The sequence below is a fragment of the Oryctolagus cuniculus genome, chromosome 1 (genome assembly GCF_964237555.1).
Source record: "Oryctolagus cuniculus chromosome 1, mOryCun1.1, whole genome shotgun sequence".
In the NCBI taxonomy this organism is placed as follows: domain Eukaryota; kingdom Metazoa; phylum Chordata; class Mammalia; order Lagomorpha; family Leporidae; genus Oryctolagus; species Oryctolagus cuniculus.
Window position 1 is genome coordinate 119,887,446 of NC_091432.1, and position 24,559 is coordinate 119,912,004.

General features: G+C 51.7%; 1 protein-coding gene and 1 long non-coding RNA gene across 5 annotated transcripts in view; one reads left to right on the plus strand and one right to left on the minus strand.

Annotated features, from left to right (window-relative positions):
• Positions 1–24,559, minus strand: part of KIRREL3 (kirre like nephrin family adhesion molecule 3) — a 577,652-nt gene that overhangs the window by 65,781 nt on the left and 487,312 nt on the right. For all 4 annotated transcript variants that reach the window (XM_051818702.2, XM_051818695.2, XM_051818703.2 and 1 more), the window contains one exon: positions 22,072–22,221. In XM_051818702.2, coding sequence (XP_051674662.1) covers positions 22,072–22,221 — 150 coding nt within the window. The remainder of the gene's footprint in view (positions 1–22,071; positions 22,222–24,559) is intronic.
• Positions 1–24,559, plus strand: part of LOC138843621 (uncharacterized) — a 91,423-nt gene that overhangs the window by 46,739 nt on the left and 20,125 nt on the right. The gene's annotated exons all lie outside the window — the stretch shown is intronic.

A 24,559-nucleotide genomic window follows, 5' to 3' on the forward strand; every position in this document is an offset into this window, starting at 1 on the left:
GCTGGCGCTGCAAGGCGGAGGATTAGCCTAGTGAGCCGCGGCGCCAGCCAAAATCCCACTTCCTCCCAAGGGAGAGTTTGGGACCCACTTTCCTTGTGAAGTCTTCCCAGGGTTTCCCAGTGGAAATGCACACTTCCTCAGCATGTTGTTTGTCTATTCAAGCACTGCTTTCATTCTTCCATTTCTTGCTCCCTTGTGATACACTCCAGAGGGCGTTTCGCTATCTGCGGCTCTCCTGATTGGATCTGGTCCACACTTGTACACACAGTGGGGATTTAAGGAAGGTCTGGAGACCGTGTGAGTGAATGAGTTAATGGGAAGCTTCTGCCACTGACTGCATGGCATCCATAAAAACGCTTCTGGGAAGGTGACGTCCCCCCATCCCCCGCCCCGCTTCCTCAGGCCTGCAGCCTTGAACCTGTCTCCATTTTTGGGTGCTCACAGCCACAGGAGTCTGATTAGATGGAATTTGGCCAGAGGATCTAGAAATGCCTGAATCCCAGGAAATCAGCCTTCCAACGCCAGCAGGACTATTGAGCACTGCAAGCGAGGCCGGAGCTGCTGAGGAGTTGCAGTTTTAGTTCTGTTTCATTAGAACTAATTCAGATTTAAATTTCAATAAGGATTTGTGGCTCACGGCTGCCCTACTGGCCCGCACAGCTTGGCTGGGGCTCCCTGGTGGCTCCGATACCCAAAGCCTACTGGATGGCAAAGAGGCCAGCCCAGTGACTCTCATTCACTGGACTGAAAAAGCGAGACACATTTTTATTGCACGCTTACCTTCTTGGGCTCTGATGTGGGTGGGCTGATCTGAGGGTGCCAGAACACGAGGCTAACTGGGCAATGCCACTCCCTGGTCATGTTGGGAGTGCAGCACGTGGAATGGCTGCTGCTGGTCTGTGGCCTCGCACACCTGTCTGTACCTGGGTGCAGAGCCCCCATGTCACCTTTTCCCCCTCTGCCACCTACCACTGCTGTGGAGATGTCTCCTTTCAGCTTTCCTGGCTTGGCCTCACTCAGCCTCCACTCCTGGGCTTCATTTCCTTGCTCTGAGTCTTGCGGCCCCAGGCAGGTGTTTTGAGTGCCAAGGTACCACTATCTTCGCTCAGGCCCTCGGACACTTCCCTGTGCAGGTCTGAGGAGCGGGGTGAACCCGCAAAGCCAGGCTGCCTCTGACCTCAGCACAGAGACTCTAGCTCTAGTTCTTTTTTTTTTTTTTTTTTGACAGGCAGCGTGGACAGTGAGAGAGAGAGACAGAGAGAAGGGTCTTCCTTTTCCCGTTGGTTCACCCCCCCAATGGCTGCTGTGGCCGGCGCACTGTGCTGATCTGAAGCCAGGAGCCAGGTGCTTCTCCTGGTCTCCCATGTGGGTGTAGGGCCCAAGCACTTGGGCCATCCTCCACTGCACTCCCTGGCCACAGCAGAGAGATGGACTGGAAGAGGAGCAACCGGGACAGAATCTGATACCCCAACCAGGACTAGAACCCAGGGTGCTGGCGCCGCAGGTGGAGGATTAGTTTAGTGAGCCACTGTGCTGGCCGCATTCTAGTTCTACAGCCTCCTGCTGTGGTGGGTGTTTGGCTAGTGGTTAAGCTGCCACATGGGATCCCTGCATCCCATATCAGAGTGCCTGGGTTCAAGCCCTAGTTTGGCTTCTGATTCTAGCTTCCTGGTAATGCACACCCTGGGAGGCAGCAGGTGATGGCTCAAATATGTGGGTGCCTGCCATCCACGTGGGAGACCTGGATGGAGTTCCAGGCTCCTGGCTTCCGCCTAGCGCAGACATGGCTGTTGAGGGCATTTGGGGAGTGAATCAGTGCATGAGAGATCTCTATGTGTGTCTCTTTGCCTTCAAATAAGCAAAAATAAATAAATAAAAATAAAAAAGCGCCCCCCATTCTCTGTGTTGGCATCTGCCTAAGGAGAGGAGGAGCTGGTGTGGGGCTGGGAGTTGCTCTGAAGGGCTGAGGAGGTTCGTTCGGGTGTGATGGTGACCAGGAGAGGAAGGCACAGTGGCACGTGGAGGGGGTCCCACCCCAGCGCGGCCTGGGTCCTGTTCATGTGCTGCACGCCAGAAGGTAGTGGGTGGTGCAGCTGGGATGTGAATCCAGGCAGCTCAGCTCCAAACGGTGGGCTCTTTAAACCAGAACAGCTGTTACCAGGGCGGGAACGTGCTGCCCACTCATCTAAGACACAGCCATTCATTAGTGCAGATTTCACTCTTGCTTGGGACCGCACCTCAGCCCTCTCAGAGCCGCCCCTTCCTGACTCTCCAGCCACGGCTGACCTCTGCCCGCCCTCACCTTCCTTTCCTGCCCTTCCCACACTCGGGGCTCTGCCTGGGCAGAGGGAGATCAAGGGCAGTGATCTAAAGCTGGTGACATAAAAGTATTGAGGGACGTGGCAGGCCACCCCCCACGAAAGGAGCAGCCACTACCCACGTTGTCGTCAAACAGACAGATGTACCCACGTTGGCCGGACTTTGCAAGAGAAGCCAGAGGTCTCAATGCTTAATGTAAAACCCTCCAGAAACTTAAACGTCAGCATCGAAGGCAAAGAACTCTCCAGACACGCCTGGCTGGCCACTCTGCTCTGCAGCTGACAGTGGTCGCTTGTGAAGCTGGGTGCCGCCGTCCCCCTGGGCTCTCCTTTGGGAGCCCTAGTGGTCAGGGAGAGGGCATTGGATGCACCTTGGTGGGCCAACACATGGGCTGGGGAAGGCCTGAGACCCGAAGCCCTCACACCTGTCCTGGGTGTGCTGCCCACGCCCCCTGGGGTGGGAGGAGCCAGGAGGAGCCGCTGCCTCTGGGTGGGCACACCTTGGAAAGGAAGTGACTCAATTAAGCTCTGGTTCCTAGTGAGGGCTAAAAACTCCCCTCCAGGGAACCGTTCTCTGCTATGGATTTTTAAGACTGGGACTGGAGGATCACTCTGCCTTTTCTCCTTTGGTGCTGTGTCTCCAGCCAATAAGTAAGTTGGAAATAAAGGATTTGTGAGAAAATGGAATGCAGTCAGAAGGTAAATTGCGGGCTTAAAAGCCCCTCAGAGACGGACACAGACTTGGAAGTGTTTCCTGCTTTAGACGCCGGTTTCTCTTCTAACCCAGGTTCCTGTCTCTCCCGTTTGCTTCTCTGAAAGGCAATCTTTAAGACTGATTTCCCTCGGTTGCATTTCATTGGTGTAGAAACTAAAGAGGCTGTTGCATCACAGTAATAACATCAACATTTCACCTCCCTTCACCTTAATTATTTTTCTGTCCTGCCAATGGAACCCGTTTAATAAGATTTATAGGTGGTGGGGAGGTGGGGTGAGCCGGTGTGTGCTGCAGATAATGGGCCAGGCTGATTCCCCTTCGTTGGATGTCACGGGCGTAGAGACATGAGCGGGAAGCTTTGCAGCACTTCAGTAATAATAATGTCAGCATCTCACCTGCCTCCCCCTTAATTATTTTTCTCTCTCACTCTTGCCACCTGAACCTGTTTAGATAAGATTGCCACACAGATAAAAACCAAGGGCTCTCATTCTCTTAGGCAGATAGGCTGCTGCTTTTTCGTGGGTTCAGTGTGAAAAGGGAGCTGTGCTGGCAGAAAAGCTTTCTCTTAGATCTTCCTGGGGAGGCTTCGAGCCTGTGGATCCTGGATAGACCAAAAGGCAGTGGGAAAGGAGCCGTGAGGGCCGATGTGGGTGCTGAGATGGGCACCCTGGCCTGGGAGGGTGGGTGCTGGAAGCTGGATGTGGAGGAGAGGTCATCTCTGTGCACCTGCTGTCTTTCCTGGGGCAGGGGTGGGTGGTTTCATGGTGCAGGGTGAGGGGGTCTGGCTTTGCGGTGCACGAGGCAAACAGAGCACTTTGGTGGGCCTGGCCTTGTGCTGCTCTATAGCTGGATGGCCATGGGGAAGCAGGCCAACTCTTCTGAGCCCTGGTTCCCAACAAATGAACAGGTCGGCTGCTCTGGACTGAGTGTTGTGCTCTTCCCTCTAACAGATTCATGTGTTGAAATCCTAACCCTTTGGGAGGTGATCAGGATTAGCTTAGCTCACAAGGGTGGCACTGTCCTGATGGGATTAGTGCCCTTTCCAAAACAGGATGACACAGACCTCCCCTCCCCTCCCCTCCCCTCCTCTTCCCTCCTCTTCCCTCCTCTTCCCTCCTCTTCCTCCCCTCTCCTGTCCTGTCCTGTCCTGTCCTCTCCTCTCCTCCCTCCGCGGGCACAAAGGCCAAGACAAGTGAGGACATCACCCAGAAGCCCCTGCCCTCCCCTCCCTTCTCCTCTCCTCTCCTCTCCTCTCCTCTCCTCTCCTCTCCTCTCCTCTCCTCTCCTCTCCTCTCCTCTCCTCTCCTCTCCTTTCCTCCCTCTGCAGGCACCAAGAGCAGGACAAGCGAGGACATTACCCAGAAGCAAATGGGACTGGTGTCCTGCTCTCAGGCTTGGGGCCTCTAGAACCGTGAGAAGTGACTTTCGTGTGAGCTGCCTGCTCTATGGCGTTTGTTACAGCTGTCCAAGCTGACTGAGCCATTGGGCTGAATTACAATTTTGGGGACTTACTGACTCCCTTGAGATGCAAAACTTCTACCCAGAAATGCACACACACACATACACACGTTCAGAATATTGAGTGCAAATATACAGGAACAAGAGGTCTCATGCCAAAACCCTCAGCATCATCCTCGATCCATCTTTCTTTGGCCCTGGCTGTGCGCCAGCTCCACCGCTGCTGCTCCGCCCTGAGTCCCGTCAGCTCTCATCTGTGCTCCTGCAGGACTCTCACAAGGCCCTCTTCCCTCTTCCCTTTGCAGTCTGCTCTCAACCCAGCAGCCAGGGAGATTGTTTTCAAAGGTTAAGTCATACCCTATCACTCCTCTGTTTAGACCCTTTGACCACACTGCTTTTTCATTGCAAGAAGGGATTTAGTGCCAACATCCATAGCTAACTCCTTTACCCCTGCAAGGCTTTGTTCAAAGGCCATCTTCAGAGAAAATATGAATTGACCAATATCAAGTAAATAAACGGAATTAACAAGCAAACATCTTCCTGCAAAGAAATCACCAGGACAAGACGGCTTCATTGGTGAATTCTATCAAACATCATCAGTCCTTCAGAAAATCACCCAGAAAACAGAGAGGACAAAGGAGTACTTCCCAACTCATTCCATAAAACCCTTATTCCCAGGAAGAATCACTATGTTCCTAAATTTCTATATATGAAATGCATGAAGTTTGTATTCCTTAAATAAAACTAAAAAAAAATATCATTCCCTGATACGAAAACAAAAGGCATCTCAACAAAAGAACTAGAGAACATTACTCATCACGAGTACAGATGAAAACCTCCAAAATACTAGAAAATGAAACCCACCAACATAAGGATTATATCCTATGGCCAAAAATATTCTGTATCCCAGGAATTCAAGGTTGGTTTGATATCTGAAAATTGTTTAATGTAATATACTAAAGTAGTAGAATAAAGGGCAAAAACCACATGATCAACTAAAAAGATGTAGAAGAAGCATTTCAGAAAACTCAACACCACACTTGGTAAAAACTTGGAGTGAAGTAGGAACAGATGGAAATTTTCTCAACCTGATGTAGGGCACCTTTGAAAGCCCACATTGTACTTTGTGTGAAATATTGGATGTTGAGTCGGTGTTGTGGTGTAACAAATTAAGCTGCCTCCTGCGACCCCAGCATCCCATATGGACATTGGTTCAAGTCCTGGCTGCTTCTCTTCTGATCCACCTCCCTGCTAATGTGCTTGAGAAAGCAGCAAAGGATGGATGGAGTCCTTGGGTCTCTGCTCCCATGTGGGAGACCAGAAGCAGCTCTGGGCTCCTGGCTTCAGCCTGGCCCAAACCCTGGCTATTGTGGCCATTTAGGGAGTGAACCAGCTGATGGAACATATATCTTTCTCTCTGTAACTCTGCCTTTCAAATAAATTAACCCCCCCCCCAAAAAAAAGAGACACTGGATGCCTTCCCCCTAGACTGGGAATGAAGGCAGGTGGCTGCTTTCATCACTCCTGTTCAGCATTGCACTAGAAGTTCCAGCCAGTCCAATAAGGGACAGAAAGCACAAAATCAGAAAAGAAGGAGAAAAACTATTTTTATTCACAGACAAAATGACCCCGTATGTGGAAAACCTTAAGGCATTCTCAAAACAACATTTAGGTTACAGGATCCAGAACCATATACAAAAATCAATTGTATTTCTACATATTTGCAATGGAGACTTTGAAAATAAAATTAACACAATAATTCCACCTACAATAGCATCAAAAAGAACAAAATAATTAGGAATAAACTTTAAAAAGCAGAAGATGTGCACTGACAACTGTAAAAATTGCTGAGAAAAATTACAGCTGTAAATAAATGCAGAGACATTCTATGTCCATGGAGGGGAAGACTCACTATTGAGATGGAAGTTCTTCCCAAGTTGACTCCAACATTCTCACAATTCCTATCCAAATGCCAAAATTGATGAGCTTACACTAAAATATATATGGAAATACAAGGGACTTTAAATAGCTGAAAGAATTTTGGAGAGAAAAAATGTTGATTTTAAAAGTTTCTATAAAGCTACAGTAATGAGGACAGTATGGTTCTGGTTTAAGAACAGACATACAGATAATTACATTATAATTAAGAGTCCTTACATTTTTGGCCAGTTCATTTCAGACAAAGATGCAAAGGCAATTCAGTAGGAGGGAAGAAACTCTTTTTGAACAAATGATATGACAGCTGGATATGCATATGCAAAAGTGATGAATTTAGGCTCTTATCTCACAAATTACACAGAAATTAACTTAAAACAAATTAGACTAACTTACTGTAAGAGCTAAAACTGTAAAACTCCTAGAAGAAAATATAGGAGGAAATCTTTGTGGCCTTTGGTTTGGCAGAGTTCTCAGATACAATATCGAATGTCCAATCCATAAAAGAAAAAAAATAACAAATTGGACTTGATTAAAAGCTTTTTGTGATTTAAAAGACACCATTGAGAAAAAGAAAAAGACAAGTCATAACCTGAACAAAAATATTTGCTAATCTTGTATCTGCCACAGGACTTGTATTCAGGGGATGACTCAATTTAAAAATTGGCAAAACAGGGGCTGGTACTGTGGTGCAGTGAGTTAAGCTGCCAGTGATGCCGGCATCCCACCTGAGTGCTGGTTAGAGACCCAGGCACTGCACTTCTGATCCAGCTCCCTGCAAGTGCCTCTGGGAAAGCACAGAAGACAGACCAAATAACTGAGCCCCTGCTACCCATATGGGAGACCTGGATGGAGTTCCAGGTTCCTGGCTTCAACCTGGCTCAACCCTGGCCGTTGTGGCCATTTGGGGAATGAACTAGTAGATGGGAGATCTCTCTCTTTCTCTCTGCCTTTCAAATAAATAAGCCTTTTTTTTTTTTAAAAAAGAATTAAGCATAAACTTCCCATATGACCTAACTTTTCTAACTGATGGTCAATGAAAGCAGATACCCACACATAGACTTGTCTGTGAATGTTAATAGCAACATCACTTGTAATAACCCCAAACTGCAAATAATGCAAATGTTTATCAACTGGTGAGTGGATAAACAGAATGCGGTGTATGCAAGCTATGGAATACTGTTCAGAAATAAAAATAGGTAAACTATTGATACACGCAACGAAGTAGAGGAATCTCAAAAGCATTATGTTAAGTGAAAGGAACTGGGTGCAAAAGGCTGCATAAGTATGATTCTATTTGTAAGATGTGTCCCAAAAGGCAAACCCATAGAGCTAGAACCAGATTGGTGCTGCCTGAGACTGGGGATGGGAGCAGAGGCTCACCAAGGATTGCTTCAGGGTTATGGAAAAGTTATCATTCTAGACTGTGTTGGCGAATGCACAATTCTTAGATCTACTAGAAATCATTGAGTTGTACACTTCAAGTGGGTGAATTTAGTAATGTGTATATTTTACCTCAATAGAGCTGTTATTTAAAAACAGAAAGGAGAAAAGAGCCATCTTCTCCACGAAGCTTATGCAGACCACTCAACTCTCCTCCCCCCAGTCCCATACCCTCTGCCCTCTGCTTTAGTTTCTTGGATTGCATTTACTACCTTCTAATAAACTGTGGGATTTTCTTATCATATTGATTGTTCATTGCTCAGTATCCTTGGCTAGAATACTGGCAGTCTTCAAAAAGTTCCTGGAAGATGTGCTTTATGAAAAAAACTGACCTGATTTCAAATTTTTTTTTTTGTACCCAAATAAGCTTAATTCTTCTTTCCATGAGCTTTCTGAAGTACCCTGGTATAAGTTCCATGAAGGCAGGAGTTTTTAGTCTGTTCTGATTGCTGATGAATATTCCCAGTGCCTAGGACAGTGGAAGGTACCCAAATAAGAAGAGCCCTCGATTGGAGGGCCTTTCCTCATTCTCTAATCAAAGGCTTCTGTGGTCTTTGGTAGAACTATTGTCCATGCCAAGTTGGTATTTGGGGCTGAGTGTGGAGGACAGATAGGAATTCCCAGGTGGCTTTCGCCCAAGGCTCAGCTTTGCCCATTTAGAAGGCTCTGAGGACTTATTTTCCCTGGCTGTGCACTGCCTCTAGGCATGACTGGTTCCAGAACCAACACCCCCTGCCTCAGACACCACAAGTCCCTGTGCTCAAACCCTTTAAATAGAGTAGTGCGGAGTGAGGATCTCACCTAGCAGTTAAGGTTCCACTTGGGACGTCCACATGCTACATTAGGGTGCCTGGGTTCCAGTCCCAGCTTCACTCTTAGCCCCAGCTTCCTGCTAATGCACACCCTGGGTGACAGCCGATGACTGCTCAAGTGGTTGGGCCCCTGCTACCCACAAGGGAGACCCAGACTGAGTTCCTGGCTCTTGAATTCATCCTGGCTCAGCCTGGCCATGTGGGCATTTGGGCGGTGAATTAGTGGACGGGAGCTCCCTCTGTCTGTATCTGTCTCTCTCTCATCTCTTAAACAAACAAACAAATGGCATAGTATTTGCATATAGCCCATACACATCCTTCCATATACTTCAAACCATCTCTAGATTACTTACAATACCTAATGCAACGTAAATAGTTGTTATATTGTGTTGTTTAGGGAAAAATGTTAAGAAAAACATGCACACATGCTCAGGGCAGATCCATATCCCCCAGATGTTCCCATGGATGCAGAACTTGCGGATATGAAGGGCTGACTATGTCTTTTCTTTGTTGACCTCAGTTGATGCATCTGTAAAACAGGTTCTCTCCGGCATTCTAGTGACTGTGTGTGTGTGTCCATCTCCATGTGTAACAGGGGAAAGTGAACAGATGGTGGGGGAGCCACGTGTTTGGGGGTTGAGCAAGAGGATGGCTGTATGGCGACCACCTTCTCCTCCCTTCCTTGCTTCTACTACCAAAGCTACCAGGTGATTTCTCAGCTGTTCACACGGTTCCTGACATATTTACATATGGGAAGCTCTTTCTTTATATAAACATTTACAAACACCTTGATCGACTTGTGAAAATGTGACACTTTTTTGGAAGTCAGCCTGCTTGGGTTGTGGGGCTCAGCTATTTATTTTTGTGAGATGGAGGCAGCTGTGCAGGGTTCTGGGTGCTCATGAACTTTCCATTTAGAAAACCCCACCTCCTCATATACAGAACAATGTAGAGGCCATGTGATGGGCAGGGGAAGAGTGGACAGGCCCGAGCAGGAGACTTACTGGGATGGAAAGTGGGTGCTGCAGGTTTGGGGGCATTGGCTCTCAAGGTGCACCAGGAAGTTTTCAGAAGCCTTTGGTTCACAGTCCAGGCCATCTCCCTGATGGTGAGCCCTGGGGCGGTAAGAGGACTTGGGCAGCATTCCCAGGGTCCCCAGGGGCTGCAGGGAGACCTGTACCAGAGTCTGTGATCTTAAGGGGATCTTAAGGGCAGCATAAATCTCAGCGGAGTTGGGAAAAGGGTTGGGGCGTGACTTAGCAGGTCCTGGTGCTTGTGTGAACTTGGGCAAATTAATAAGTCTTTTTTTGTGTCTGAACTTCCAATCCATAAAAGGGACCCTGGGCTTCTCAGTAGAGTGGGTAAGAGGGTAAAGGAAGCATGTGTGTGGACTCCCAGTGCAGTGCCCTGTACTAAGAGTGCAGGTCCACAGGCATAGCCATTCCCCATCTCCTTCTCTCCATGCAGCACTGACAGATGTGTTGCCCTTGCTTTGGACAGGAAGTGTGCCTAGCTTTAGCTCTCGTCACCCCTGTCCAGCGGCACCCAGTCAGGGGACAGCCGCCTGGGACTTGGGATCATCTGGATCCCCCGAGGGAGGATGCATCCCATCCTTGTTCTTATGAGCACCTTGTTCAACTGCTCAAAGCTTCCTGTGAGTGAAAGCCAGTCTCCTATGCATAGCCATCCCAGCTCTGATGAAGTCCCTCGCACTTGCTCTGATGTCTTGCAAATCCAGTTCCCACTAAACTGATTCTCACCTTGTCCTTGCACCTTGTATACCAGCAGGCTTGGAACACTCTCATCCCTTCTTCATACTACACATCTCTGCTGCCTCCAAGGGTGGCTTCAAGTGGAATTCTCCCCGTGCCTTTGGGCTTTCCATGCTCTCTCTGAACTCTGAGATGTTACTGTACTTGGTGTGCATACCATGCACTTGCAGTTAGAAAGGACACACCAGACCTTTATCCCCATATCCCCAGTCATCACACTCATGCTCACATGTGCAGCACTTCCACGATGCAGCCAGGCTTTCCCAGGGTGTGTGCAGAACAACCAAACTTTGAGTCATGTTCAACAACTTCTGATTATCAGTCACTCCTCTCTTTTGTGACACTTCCACGACAATGAAGTCACCATCACGTGTCTCAACTGACAACTTTGGATATAGGCTAAGATTCTCCCTGGGGCTAGCTGGAGTTCTCACGACAGGGTCCATGATAGGCTGTTATGGGGGTGTCTACCAAGGAAAAGGAATGGGTTAAAATGTCTGACTTGTTCCTCTCTGCATCTTCCCCCTCTCTCAGGCCAGCCCACCAATCCTGGCTTCATGTCAGAATTGGGATAGTTGCTACCACCATCTCACTTCTGAGCAAGAATTGTTCTCCCTTTAGAAATAGGCATGGGGGATGGGGCCAGTGCTGTGCCACAGCAGGTTAAAGCCCTGGCCTGAAGCACTGACATTCCATATGGGCACCAGTTCAAGACCCAGCAGCTCCACTTCCGATCTAGCTCTCTGCTATGGCCTGGGAAGGCAATAGAGGACAGCCCAAGTCCTTGGGCCCCTGCACTCTAGTGGGAGACCTGGAAGAAGCTCCTGGCTCCTGGCTTTGGATCAGCGCAGCTCTGGTCATTGCAGCCAATTGGGGAGCGAACCACTGGAGATGGAAGACTCTCTCTCTGCCGCTCTTTCTCTCTCTGTGTAACTCTGATTTTCAAATAAATAAATAAATATTTTAAAAAAGAAATAGGCATGGGGGAAAACTCAGCCTGCACTTGAATACTCTCAGAGACAGAGAACTCACTACTTGACCATGCTCTGTTAGTTTTTTTTTTTTTTAAATGGTTGAGATGAAAACCTTCCTCGCTGTCCCTAGTTCTGTACTCTGGAGCTCCACAGAACAAATCTATTTCCCTTCTTCAAATATTTGAGAGAGACCCAATTTCCTTAAGTCTTCCCTTTAGCAAGCAGAACCTGCCTTTTCTTTTAATTGTGTACACAATCTATCTTTAGGTTTTGCTCCAGAGGCTGTGTCCCCATGAGCCAGCAGGTGCATTGCTCTGTCCATGGTGCTGACAGAATGCAGCTGGCCTGGGCCAAGGATTGGGTCTGGTGGTGGCAGAGGGTACTGGCTGCTTGATTCTCTCTGCTCATCATCTACTCCCAGGCTGGAGTTAAATCGTGATGGTTATCCTGACTCCTCTGGGACAGTACACTTAGGAAGAGCAAGTGGTAAATGGCTGAGATTGGGCCCCCTGGAGATCTGCTGAGTTGGGTCTCCCCCCTCCCACCCTGCTCCACTGTGTGTGTGTGTGTGTGTGTGTGTGTATGTGTGTATTGGAGCAGAACAGAGCTGGTGTTCTGTCTTCCATGCCTACAGCCTGCAGACATGTCTCCCTGGTGTGGAATGAGAAGGAGGGCTGTTGTGAGAGCTACATAGAGTGATCCCCAAGCCAATGAGAAGGGGTCTGCAAACACATCTTTGTGGCTGGACCCCTGACACAGGTCCCATCACAGCATCCAAACCACAAAGCTATGATGTTTCTGCGCTCAAGGGAGTAGCACCCAGCTGAAAGCTTGGTCCTGGCTCTCTGCCAGTGGTTCCTCATATCATCTGTCTCTGTGATGTCCTGCCCTGGTCTGGAGCAGAGGGGTTCACTCCTTAGGCCCCTACCCCTGTCCCTTCTCCCAGTGTTTCTCTCTTCCTCACTGCCTTGGGCCCTTGGGCTGTGGACTTTGTCTCTAAACTCTCTGCTAAAACTACTCCCCTCCCTGGCCAGTTGGCTGCAGGGGGAGGCTTCCATTTAGTGGCATTTTCCTTTCTCATTTCATGCTGTAATGGAGATTCATTGCCAGTTTTAAATCCGTAATTTGCCATGAAACCCTCGTCTCGGGCCCAGGCTGAGGTCAGAGCGGAAAAGGAGTGAGCTATTTTTAGCCCTGAGAGGGCTCCCTGTCCAGCTCCAGCCTCTCCAGGCTCACCCAGACTGACTCTGGACTGAAACCCAGGGCTGACCCTCAGGAGACCTGGAAGCTAGAGTGGGGAAACTGGTGATTTGCACAGGGGCATGGACTGGCCTGGACTCCCTCCATGTGCCAGGACTCTGTTCCATCTTTCACTCGGGGATCCATTAGTGAGGAGAGCCTCACGCTGGTGACACCATGTTCCAGGTTCTCTGTTCCTTTCTGGGGCTGACAAGGGTGGCATTCAATCCTGTAACCAAGTCACCAGGAATTTTTCTACTTCCCATCCCAACAGGGACTGAGTCTTGCATGTTGCCATCCTGAGGGATAACTTGGCTTTACTCTGAATCATGTGGTGTGTGTGTGTGTGTGTGTACATGTAGGTGTGTGCACACCAGTGTATTTGTCTTCAAATCGAAGGTGTCTGTGTATGTAAATGTGACTGATGCACACACAGAGAGCCTTGCAAGCAGCCAGTGGCCAGCAGGGCTTCCTGACCGAGAACCCCAGGAGGGTACCAGGCAGAGGCTGGCTTTTGCCTGTGCATTTGGAGCCACAGAGGGATGTAGGCAGGTGCACCCAGACCAGAAAGGCCAGCTCTCTGAGGGGTGCAGGGGCTGAGGGCTTCCTCGGGGAGGCTGCCCTCTGAAGGCTGTTGGAAAGCAGCCTGGATTTCATGGGCAGCTCCAGAGCCCGTTCTGTGCCAAACAGCAGATGCCAGAGGATCAAGGTCCTGATTTTTGCAAATCTCCATGGTCAGAGCTCACGCTCCTCTTCACTGAGGATTTGAGCCTGCTCAGCATCGCCCAGGGTCATGCTTGGTTAAAGCATCTGCAGGATGTATTATCCTTGCTTTCAGGAGCAGGGGAAGAGGGACTGGGGGAACAATGGCCCTCATGGCTGACCCCCAAACTATGAGCGAATGACGGAGAATCACAGCCAAACTGCGGAGTGGATTTCCACTTCATCTTTCCAGCTCCTGTGCTGCCAGGGAGAACGCGGGGCCTGAGAAGTCACCCACCACAGCCCACGTCTTGCTGCTGGAGCTGGCAGGACAGGGGTGAGAATGTGGCTTCCCAGCTTCCTGGTGGGTCCCTTTGTCCTGCTTGGATCTGGGAACTTCAACATTGCCCAGGACTGCCCTGGAGAGCCCAAGTCAATTGGTGTTGCGGGTAGAGACACTTGGGGCTCGGCAGAACTAGGAGCCTGGGGTCCGGGGAGCAGCAGGAGGCTGGACACCTTATGTGGGCTCCTAAGACCCTGTCTTCCCTTGTTGGGTATTGAAAGCCAAAGACGATGTGAGGGAGGGGCTGGGCCTGGTGTGGTCACCCGGGTGCTGCCTCCAGCTTACTTGGACGGTGAGCACTTGGACAGCCAATGTTGGGCTTACAGGCCACTTGAGAAAGGTCACTTGGCTGGAGAGCTCATTGGGCCAGTCTCTCCCAGTCACCTGTGGTGATGCTGAGTGGAGTGGGGTGGGGGTATGCACCCCTTGCCTCAGGTCTCCTCCTCCTTGGCCAGGACCTAGACCACATCCAGGTAGGAGAGAGAACAGAGGGGCTGAGTTTGCCTCCACCCCAGTGGGTCCCCACCCCTCTGGAGCCCTGGCAGTCCTTAAACACTTGTAAGTACCCTCTCCCCGCCTCCTTTCCTGCCATGGTGGATAGGCTGGGACTGGGGGGTATGGGTGGGGCTCCCGACATCCCAGGGAGGCTGAGATGGGGTGGGGAGAGAAAGGCAGGGCGACATTTCCTCTGGTGGCAACGTACAGATCAGCAGGATAGTGCAGAGATCAGCTCACCTTGACCTGAAGGCTGCAGGGACCTCCGCTGAGACCCCCCGATCTCCCCCAGCCCCGATCAACAAGTGTTGTGGGCTTCTTATTAGGGCATAAGGCATGGAACTCACAGTATGGACCTCGGAAAGCAGGCTCCCCTCACCCCAGGGAGCTAGGCCATAACTGAGAAGAGAAAGGCTATTAACCAGCTCAGGGCACCTCAATGGGCCACAGTCATGGTTACCTTATCACCTGCCTTGCAGGAAAGCACAGAGCTACATTGGGAGGGCAGGCTGTGCACAGTGGCTAAAGGGGGTGGGGAGAAGGGGACACCAGGAGTGGGCTGGGCCACCAGGCAGAGCAGCTGGAGGGAGTGGGAAGGAGAGGCTGGCAGGGTGGGGTGTGGGGGCTCAGAGGAGGCTTCAGGGCTTCAGGAGATAAGGACGCTTGTGTGCTCTTCTTTCCCATCTCTGGCTGGTTTGCTGCCCCTATTTGGGGGTGATTGCAGGGTAATGAATGTGGCAGGAAACAGGCACACAGCGCAAATGAGATACGGCACCTAAGACCAGGCCGGGCCCAGGCAAAGCACGCTTCACACGGAGATAAGGAAATCAATTCTGCTTGTCTTCCTGGGCATACGGCCGGGAGGGGTCTGCAGGATCCTGGCTTTCGGTCTCACTCGCTGCGTGGAAAAGCTTCCCCAGGACCCAGGCTGAACCCCTGGGAAGGAGGGAGCTGCTGGCTGGCGACTCTTAACATCGCTCCGTAATAGCAGGAATAATGACAGCTGCTGCTCACGTGCCTGGCTGCACAGCAGGCACCGTTTTGTACGTGCTTACCTACAAGGGACTCTAAAGTTCATGGAAAAGGGACATTTATTTTGGTGCAATTAATTTCAAAATCCATGCATAACTTTCCATAATACACATTTTTTTCATGAACTTTTTGAAGGCATCAGTGGGCAAGGATTTAAAAATGTTTTTGCACCTAAATAAATCTATCTTAAAGCATTTTTAGTTTTCATTTATTTATTTATTTGAAAGTCAGAGTGACAAAGAGACGGGGAGAGACTGACAAAGAGAAACACGCATACACACACACACACACAGAGGGATCTTCCACCCCTGGTTATTCACCAAATGTCTGTAACAGCCATGGCTGGGTCAGACTGAAAGCTAGGAGCCAGGAACTCCATCTGGATCTCTCACATAGGGGGCAGGGACCCAAGTCCTTGTGTCATCATCTGCTGCCTCCTAGGTGCATTAACAGGAGGATGAATTGAAAGTGGAGGCACCTGCAGATACCTGATACAACATCCCAAGTGGTGGCTTCATCAGTGCCACAGTGTTTGCCCCTCAAAAAGATTATTAGTTGAAAGGCAGGGTGACAGAAAGAGAGAGAGAGAGAGAGAGAGAGAGAGAGAGAGAGAGAGAGATCCACCTGCTGGTTCATTCCTCAAATGCCCATAACTGGACCAGGCCCAGACTAAAGCCAGGAGCTGGACACTCAGTCCAGATCTCTCATGCTGGTGGCAGAGACTGAAGCTCTTGAGCCATCACTGCTGCTGCCCAGGGTGTGCCTTGGCAGGGAGCTGTAACCGAGAGTAGAGCCAGCGTTTAGACCCGAGAGCTGCACTGTGGGCTGCAGGTGTCCTGACTGGTGTCTTAACCACCGTGCCTGCCTGCTTACCTTTTAAATCATTTTTTGTGAAACTTTGGAGGCACACTCATGTGTTATTTCATTACATCCTTTCTATAGCCCCGTGAAGGCAGAGAGGATTATTTTCTTCATTTTTTTTTTTTTTGACAGGCAGAAAGGTCTTCCTTTTTGCCATTGGTTCACCCTCCAATGGCCGCTGCGGCTGGTGCACCGCGCCGATCTGAAGCCAGGAGCCAGGTGCTTCTCCTGGTCTCCCATGCGGGTGCAGGGCCCAAGCACTCAGGCCATCCTCCACTGCACTCCCAGGCCACAGCAGAGAGCTGGCCTGGAAGAGGGGCAACCGGGACAGAATCCGGCGCCCTGACTGGGACTAGAACCCGGGATGCTGGCACTGCAGGTGGAGGATTAGCCTATTGAGCCACGGCGCTGGCCTATTGCCTTCGTTTTACACGTGGAAGTAGGCGCAGAGTGGTTACAAAACTTGCCCAAGGTCACACCAGTGTGAAGTGACATAGCCAGGTTTCAAGCGCAAGATTCAGGCCGTCTGGTTTCCAGAGTCTGAAGTCACATTGTCTCTCTAAACCCAACCCGGCCAATGCAACACAACCCTCACAGGTGTTTGGGGCTTACATCTGCCAGTGGAAACTCTCCCTAATTTTCTTCCAAGCTTTGTTGCTTTGGTTACCATGATGGACATTTTTAAGCACCTGCTATGTGCTCCTAGGCTGTACAAAACATGCAAGATGCCCCAGAGAGACCTGAAAACAGGTCTGTTCCACAACGTGTTGAGTGCTGAGATCAAGTGTTCACTGAAAACAAAAGGAGCCAGGGATGGGGGAACCACCAGGCCACATGGACTTCAGGGAAGGCTTCCTGGAGGAGGAGCTGTCTAAGGAAACCTGGATGGGCAAGCTCACATGAGCCAAGGGAAGAAAGAGGGCACGGGCAAGAAGGAGGCCAGCTACGAGGTGGTTGCTATCTCTGGAGCAGGTGAGTGGCGGGCTGGGGCCGGAGGGGGCTGACGGTGGGTCCAGGAAGGCCTGGTGTGCCAGGGAGGAGCTTGGGCTCTGCTCACTAGGCCTTGCGTACCTGCCTTTGGTTGTCAGGGCGACCATGAGTGACTGCCCAACAACCAGATTTTGCACAAACAGCTTAGAAGCTGGCACCCTGCGGCTCTTTTTCATCTCTGCCTTCGCCTGCTGTGAGACCCTGAGTTCCTCACTGCTCACCTCCAGGCCCCTCTACCCAGAAGGCTTGAGTACTGGGGGCTGGGGGCTGCCAGCAATGCCATGGACATCAGAAACCCCACAGCTCTCCCGGGAGGGAGGTGGCCACGGGAGCTTGTGTTTTTTGAGAAGTGAGCACATTAAGGTAGCATGCCAGATTGGACCCTATCTGTTGACCCTGCTCAGGATCAGGGGCTTGACAGCCTTTTAAAAGACACTGTCTTCATTTGAATTGACTTAGCTTCCATCTAAAATAATCCATGCTGATTTAGGAAATTTTATTTCTAGTAGTAGCCACAAGGCAGCACAGTTAATATTAGAATGGGCCAGGAGGAAGGGAATGGGGAGAAAGATTGGGAAAAATGCCCCTTTTCATTCTTCATATGCCAATTGATCCCTCTTCCCCCACTGCCAGCCGCCCCATGCTGCTTTCCCACAGCTTGTATTACTACGTAAGGACGCACTCTACCTGTCGATGGTTTATCGAGCGTCTCACTCCCTGCTAGAACCCAAGTTCCTCCAGGGCAGGGCTGGCTTTCTCTGTTGTTCGTTGATGAACTCCCAGGGCCTAGATCAGTACATTAATAAGGGGGCTCCTACGTAGTTCTCCATCCAACCTTCGGGTTACCCGTTTTCTTGCCTGCCCCAAGCCCTTCCCTTGCTGGCTTCTCATGCCTTCAGGCAGCTGGACAGAGCAAGAGCAGAGCCACCCTTAGAGTTCTGGCCGCCCCGGAGCAGTGTGCGTGCGTGTGTGATGTTCACAGTTCTATGAGATCAATATTTTTATAGTCACCATTTATACTTGAGGAACCAGAAAATCCATTTATTCATTCAATTAAAAAACTCCAAACATCACTGCATACTGTATGTGCCCTGTACTAAGTACTGGTTACATGGTTGAACCAGAGACCCAGTTCCAGCCCTAAGATCCTTGCCCAAGTTCACACAGTGGATCAGCCACAAGAGGGCGCTCTGCTCCCTAGCCCAGAGCTCTGCCTAGGACACCTCCACTCTGCACGGAGGAGGCTGAACACAGAGGGAGCACCTGGGGTTGAGGTATCGAGTTTAGTGCAGAACCCAAGGGCTGGGTGGGACTCTGAGTGGTGTCATCTCCTAGCCTCAAAGTGGGATGCCGTCTAAACTTCCTAAACCATTACCCTCTGCACCTTGGTCACCACACGAGTCCAGGTTCCAGGGGGAGAGGCCCATTTTCCTAAAATGCTTGGTGCAGCACGTTGCCCTCCTTACTGTGGAAGTTGGACAATTCTGAGAGATCATCTTCTCCATTATCACCTCTCGTTCTCCCAGGAAGCTCACTGAGAACCAGAGAGGTTGAGTATCAGCACCCAAGATCACACAGCTGCTTGGGGATGGGACCAAGACTACTTAAGTGTGCAGCTTCTCTCTGCAACACCATGATTCCTGAGCTGATCTATGGTGGACAGAGATGCCCGTTGCCACCTGGCCCTTGGCAGCCAGCTTGGTCCCCCAGGGAACACGGCTGACTGTGACCCTGGACTGGGGGCTCCCCAGGCTGGCCTCTTTCGGCTTTGCCAGCTCCACCCACCCCCCATCCTCCCCTCCTCACTGGCTGGCTCCCTCCCTTCTGCCTCCCAGGGTAGTCCATGCTCAGCTCCAGGTTGCTCCTTGTCTGATTACATCTGAGAGCTGGAAACGCAATGCTAATTAATGTGTCTGTGACTGTAGGCCTGGCTGCCGGGCGGGTCCCCACGCCCTCCCAGGAGGCTCTGTGAGCCAGCCCTCTGGCTTCTCTGAGCACGCTGTCCTGTCGCTGTAGGCAGATGCATATTTTAACAACACACATCTGCTGGCTATATAATCTCTAGTATTTGCCCTCCTCACTTGGTGCTTTGATGGGAGACCCCCACGGGCCTCCCTCTGTTCCAGTCAAAGTGTTTGCTCTGCGGTTCTGCCTGAATACCATCTGATTCTGCTCTCCATCTTCCGCAGGTTCTAATCAGGCTCTTACTTTATTTAATTAAAAAATCTATCTCAGGCAAATACAGACTAAATTAGGAAGCTCTCTCGTTCCTGGGACATGGGCAAGGCAGCTCTCTTGGGGATCTGGCTGGAACATTTTCCTGGGCTGCGATGTCACTGTAGAGCAGATGGGGTCTTGGTTGGGAAGGAAGCGGCGGGCAGGGTGGAGAATGCCTCTCTCCCCTCGGCCCGCACAGCCTCTCTGTTCATCCACTGCCCCCAGGGTGGCACTCTGCACCCAGTCCAGCTCAGCCAGCCAGGGTGGGGTGCCAGGGCCCCCCAAGGAGCCAGGGAGAACCAGAGGCAGAGCCTGGGGCAGCTCTTCCCTCCTGAGGCTGCGCTTGCATAGAATGCCAATGGACAAGATGCTGTCTGGACTTCCACGGAGGACACGCTGTGGGGAACCCCTGGAGGCTCTGCCTCCCTTCCTTCAGCTGCTCTCCAGACCTGAATAAACATCCCTCCCCAAAACCCGGCTCTGTGCCCAGAGGGCAGTGCCAGGCCAGGCCACAGGACAGCCAATGCCTCTTAGATTCAGCGACCGAAGACAACGTCAGGTCTGTTCAGATTGGATCCCGAGGCCCTGCTCTGAGAAGCCTGGTTCCTCAGCATCCAGACTGATACGATGCTGCTGGCCCTGGGGACTGGACGCTGGGCAAAGAGCATGGGTTTGGTTGGCAAATCTGGACTTGATGTTGAATGCTAACGAAGCTGTGTGGCCTCCTGGGAATGTCTTTGTCTCTCTGAGTCTGGATTTGCTGACCTGTACGACATATAGGCGAATTTGGATATCCCAAACCCTGGACTGTGCTGTCTATCAGAGCAGCAGAAGGGAAGGAGGGGAACGTGGCCGGGTGTGGCTGGTGGGTGGGATATGAGGGTACGAGTCTGTCTCCAAGGGGCCTTCAAAGACAGTGGTGGAAAATGGAATTACAAGGGAAATCTATTTTGGTGCTAAAAGCTTTAATATCGTGTATAGGTGGGGATCTTCAGTAAAGTTTATGGAAATGCATCTTGTAAGAAAACGGTGCGTGGATCAACATTTTTTTGTTGGACCAAAATTCACTTCTCTGTCAACTGCATTTTTTCAGGAACTGTGGGGGACACCCTCATACTTCAGGCATCGTGTGAAGCTGAGGCTGTGGATGGCGTTCGGGTTCTGACCCCGGAGCAGGGTCGGAAGCAGTGGGCGCAGTTTCCTGAGGCTGGTGGCCTGAGCCGTCTCAGGGGACAGGGATCCCACGACCTCCCTTAGCAGATCTGACCTGGCATTTTGCAGTCCTCAAAATCAGAAACAGTATCATGCCCTCAGTGCTCCCCCCACCCCGCCGCCTCCCTAGAGCCCCACGCTAAACTGAAGACTAGTTTCCATTTCAGTCCTGTCTCAGGGGAGGCTGGAGGGCCGCTGCTCCCTGGAATGTCCCTGCTGACTCCAAGGGAAGGCCTGGGCATTCCAGCTTATTTATCCTTCTTCCCCGGCTGAATGCTGCAGGCTGGAGGGGATGCACGGGTCGGGGGGAGGGTCTGGTCTCAAGAAACTGGGCTCTGAGCTTGCTAAGTGGTCCTCCGGGGCCCCACGGCTACAGTGCTTGCCTTCCCCTCGCCCTGGTATCTTTGGCTGTGTAGATCTGAAGATAACCTGACACCCTCTTAAATATTTCATCTCTGAGCAGCACGCGCCGGATCTACCAGGCACGAGGCCGGGGCCAGCTGCCGACCTGTTGTGCAAGCTTCCTCGCATCTGCCTGGGTCTTCCCTCTCTGGCTGCCCCTGCACAATCCCCAAAGCATGCCTGGGAGAGATTCCAGCAGATGGAGATGGTGAGGTGGTGCGAGGAGCCCTTTGCTTCTCAGAGCCCCCATTTCTGGTCTGGGGAGCCCTCCCCGGCCCACACAGGAGCGTCAGGAACAGCCGAGACCATGCACGCGGGAAGGCACTCTGAGAGCGGCTGGCAGCTGCTTTGCAAATGGGAGCTATGATCACTGATGGGCAAGGCCTGGTTCCCAGGGCCCTGCTCCTCAGTAACGTCTGGCTAGGGGAGGTAGACGGGCAGCACTGGACTCTAAATCACAACCAGGCAGTTTAGGAGGGTGGTGAGTGAGCCCAGACCCTAACACCAGGCACGTCTGCCTCAGTGGAGGAGCGGGGACCTCGGCAAGGGATGGTGGACACTAGCCTCCTGCAGGGCCAAGGTGCAGAAAGGGCTGATCTGCAAGAAGGGCTTAAAGTGAATTTTCCCAGGGTTCCTGGGGAGCTGGGGAGGGTGGGGGAAGGAGCAGGGGTCACAGGTGTCCCTGTGAGTCACTAGGGGAAGCAGGCTTGAGGCTCGTTCTGCAGGGGAGGTGGACAGAGAGGGCTTTGTTGGCACCTGGGGGGATCAGTTCAGAAACAAGACTCGGGGACCCTGCCCCATTCTTCCTTGTCCCCCTCCACCAGGGTCTGGCATGGGTCCTGCCTCCAACATGGGCACAGAGCACACTGTCAATGCAGTAAGCAAGCTCCTAGGAGTCCTCATTCTCTCCCCAAGGTGCAGTCACACAGCAGGGGTTTGACGGAGTTGTAGGTCACATGACATTGGCCTTCCCACTTCCAAGGGCAGGAGCCGTCCCTCTGGTGGGAAGAGGGACGTGTGCACCCTGGAGGCCAGAGGAGGAGCGTGTCTGGAGCCCCAGGGGACGCTGCCCCTTTGTGCTCCCCCTAGCCTGGCAGGGGGAGCCCTTCCGGGGGCTGAGCCTGGATGTGCCGAGTGTGGGCGGCTCTTACCTAGCACGGTGAGGCGTGCGGGGCGGGACCGGATGGCAGCCTGGATGGCCTGGCACTCGTACACGGCATCGTCCTGCAGCTCCGCCCGCAGGATCTTCAGGTGGTGCTCCCCCGACAGGTGGTTGCCCACCACCAGGTACTGCGGGTAACCTGGGGAGAGACAGGCAGAGCAGGGAGATGGAAGCACAGTTGCAGAGACACTGGCCCAGGCTATGTCCACTCGGGGTGCTCCGCAGAGCCGAACTGCCCAGGAGAGCTGTCCTTTTACAGAGAGGCATCTGCGTCCAGCAAACAGGGGATGCAGGCAGGGCCTTCCTATCTACCTCCTCGTCCCGGGCCTAGGGAAGATCTTGATACCTGGTCCCCGCAGAGGTGACCAAGGGGGCCCTTGATGACCGTAACCCGGAACACTTGATGTGCATAGTAAGATGACTTTGCGGCCGGTGCCGCGGCTCACTAGGCTAATCCTCCGCCTTGCGGCGCCGGCACACCGAGTTCTAGTCCCGGTCGGGGCGCTGGATTCTGTCCCGGTTGCCCCTCTTCCAGGCCAGCTCTCTGCTGTGGCCAGGGAGTGCAGTGGAGGATGGCCCAAGTGCTTGGGCCCTGCACCCCATGGGAGACCAGGAGAAGCACCTGGCTCCTGTCATCAGATCAGCGCGGTGTGCAGGCCGCAACGGCCATTGGAGGGTGAACCAACGGCAAAAAGGAAGACCTTTCTTTGTCTCTCTCTCTCACTGTCCACTCTGCCTGTCAAAAAAAAAAAAAAAAAAAAAAAGATGACTTTGCTTCCGTTTGTCGTTGGGAACTTGTGTCCCCACCCCTCTCCCCCGCAGCAGCCCGATGCCCCCAATTCTTCCTGGGGACCGAATGCTGTTGATGCTTCGCCTCTCTGGCTTTTCTTTGTGTCTCATATTTAGTGGGTGGCTCCCGCGCTACTGTGTGTTAATTTCTACATTCTTTTACCTTTGAAATGGTCTATTGCTAGCTTATTTCATGGACTCCAATACTCCCCTGTGTAAGAAAAGCAGAAACTTGAAAACTTCCCTACAGAGATCAGGGGAGCTGGGCCAGGTGGGGAGCAGAGGTGTCTGACAAACAGGCCCAGCGCAGGAGACCTGAGCAGCGGCCGGCCTCCGAGGCTGGCCAGGCAGGTGACCACTCGGGGCCCTAATCGCTTAGTAACCAGCACAGAAGCAAGAGTTTTCCCAGGGTGCTGGGCAGCGTGTTGTGTGTGCGCATGCGTGCTGCTTCCCTAAAAAATTTTACTTTTTTTGTTTATCTAAAAGTATATTAATTTTATTTATGAGAGAGAGAGAGAGAGAGAGAGAGAGGGGCTCAGGTTGAGATTCAGAGAGGGGAGACAGTAAGAGGGGAAGGAAGAAGAAAGAAGAATTTGCAGAAGAGGATTGAGAGACTCCCGGAGAGGTTTCCGTTTCAGGATGGACGGAAGGCAGAGAACGCGGCCTGCAGACCGTGCCCAGGACCTCGGTCACCCTGTTCTCATCATTCCCATCGCCCGCCCTGCACCCCCAGAGCCTGATTAAGCACTTAGGGGGCACTCGGGACACTTAGGAATTTTTGGGCCCTCAGACCACTGGCGATGAATAATAGATAAATAAAAGTTTGAGGATGATAAATCATTGATCAGTGTTCCTGCTGCTGTGCAAGGCTGAATATAAATGCCCACTTACGCTGGGGCTGGTGGGCGGACCCCGGCTGCCTGCGTCTGGGGCCCTGCGCCTGGCAGGGTTCACCTTCCAGCTGTACCCGACCCTGGTGCTCCTCCCTGTCCCGTTCCCCTTGGCTCCTCTGCTCCCACCGCCCTCTGCCCTCCGGCATTTGCAAGAGGCTCCTCAGTCTGAAGTGCCTCCTGGGGCAGTGGGAGTTGGCAGAAATGGGTCATAGGAAGAGGAGAAGAATGGCCACATTTGGCCTCTTTGTATTTTAGAAAAAAATTATTTACGGGAGATAGCTAGCTCCCATCCGCTGCTTGACCTCCCCAAAAGCTGGAGCTGGGCGAGGGGTGGAGCCAGGAACCAGGACAACCCGGGTCTCCTGCATTTGTGGCAGGGATCTCAAGTCCTTGGTCCATCACCTGATGCCTCTCAGGAGATGGAGCTGGGTATTGAACCCAAATACTCTGATATGGGATGTGGGTGTCTCAACTAGCATCCTAACCACTAGGCTTAATGCCCAGCCTTCGTCTTTTAAAGAGAAGATGAGAGGAAGAGTCAAAGATTTCAAATATGCCAAAGTCTCTTTGGATGAGTGAAACGTCTTCCTGTAGTTCCTGAAGCTGCACCAGCACCCACACGCAGGGGCAGGGCTTTAGAACATTCTAGACTATTGTAACTGTTCAGAGAAGGTAGTGAGGTGCCCGCCACCAGCTGGATTCAAGCAGAGTTTGGACGATCGCCTCTCAGGGGTGCTGCTGAGTTGATCGTTACACTGGATGAAAGAATGGACTAGTGAGTTCTAAGGCCAAGGT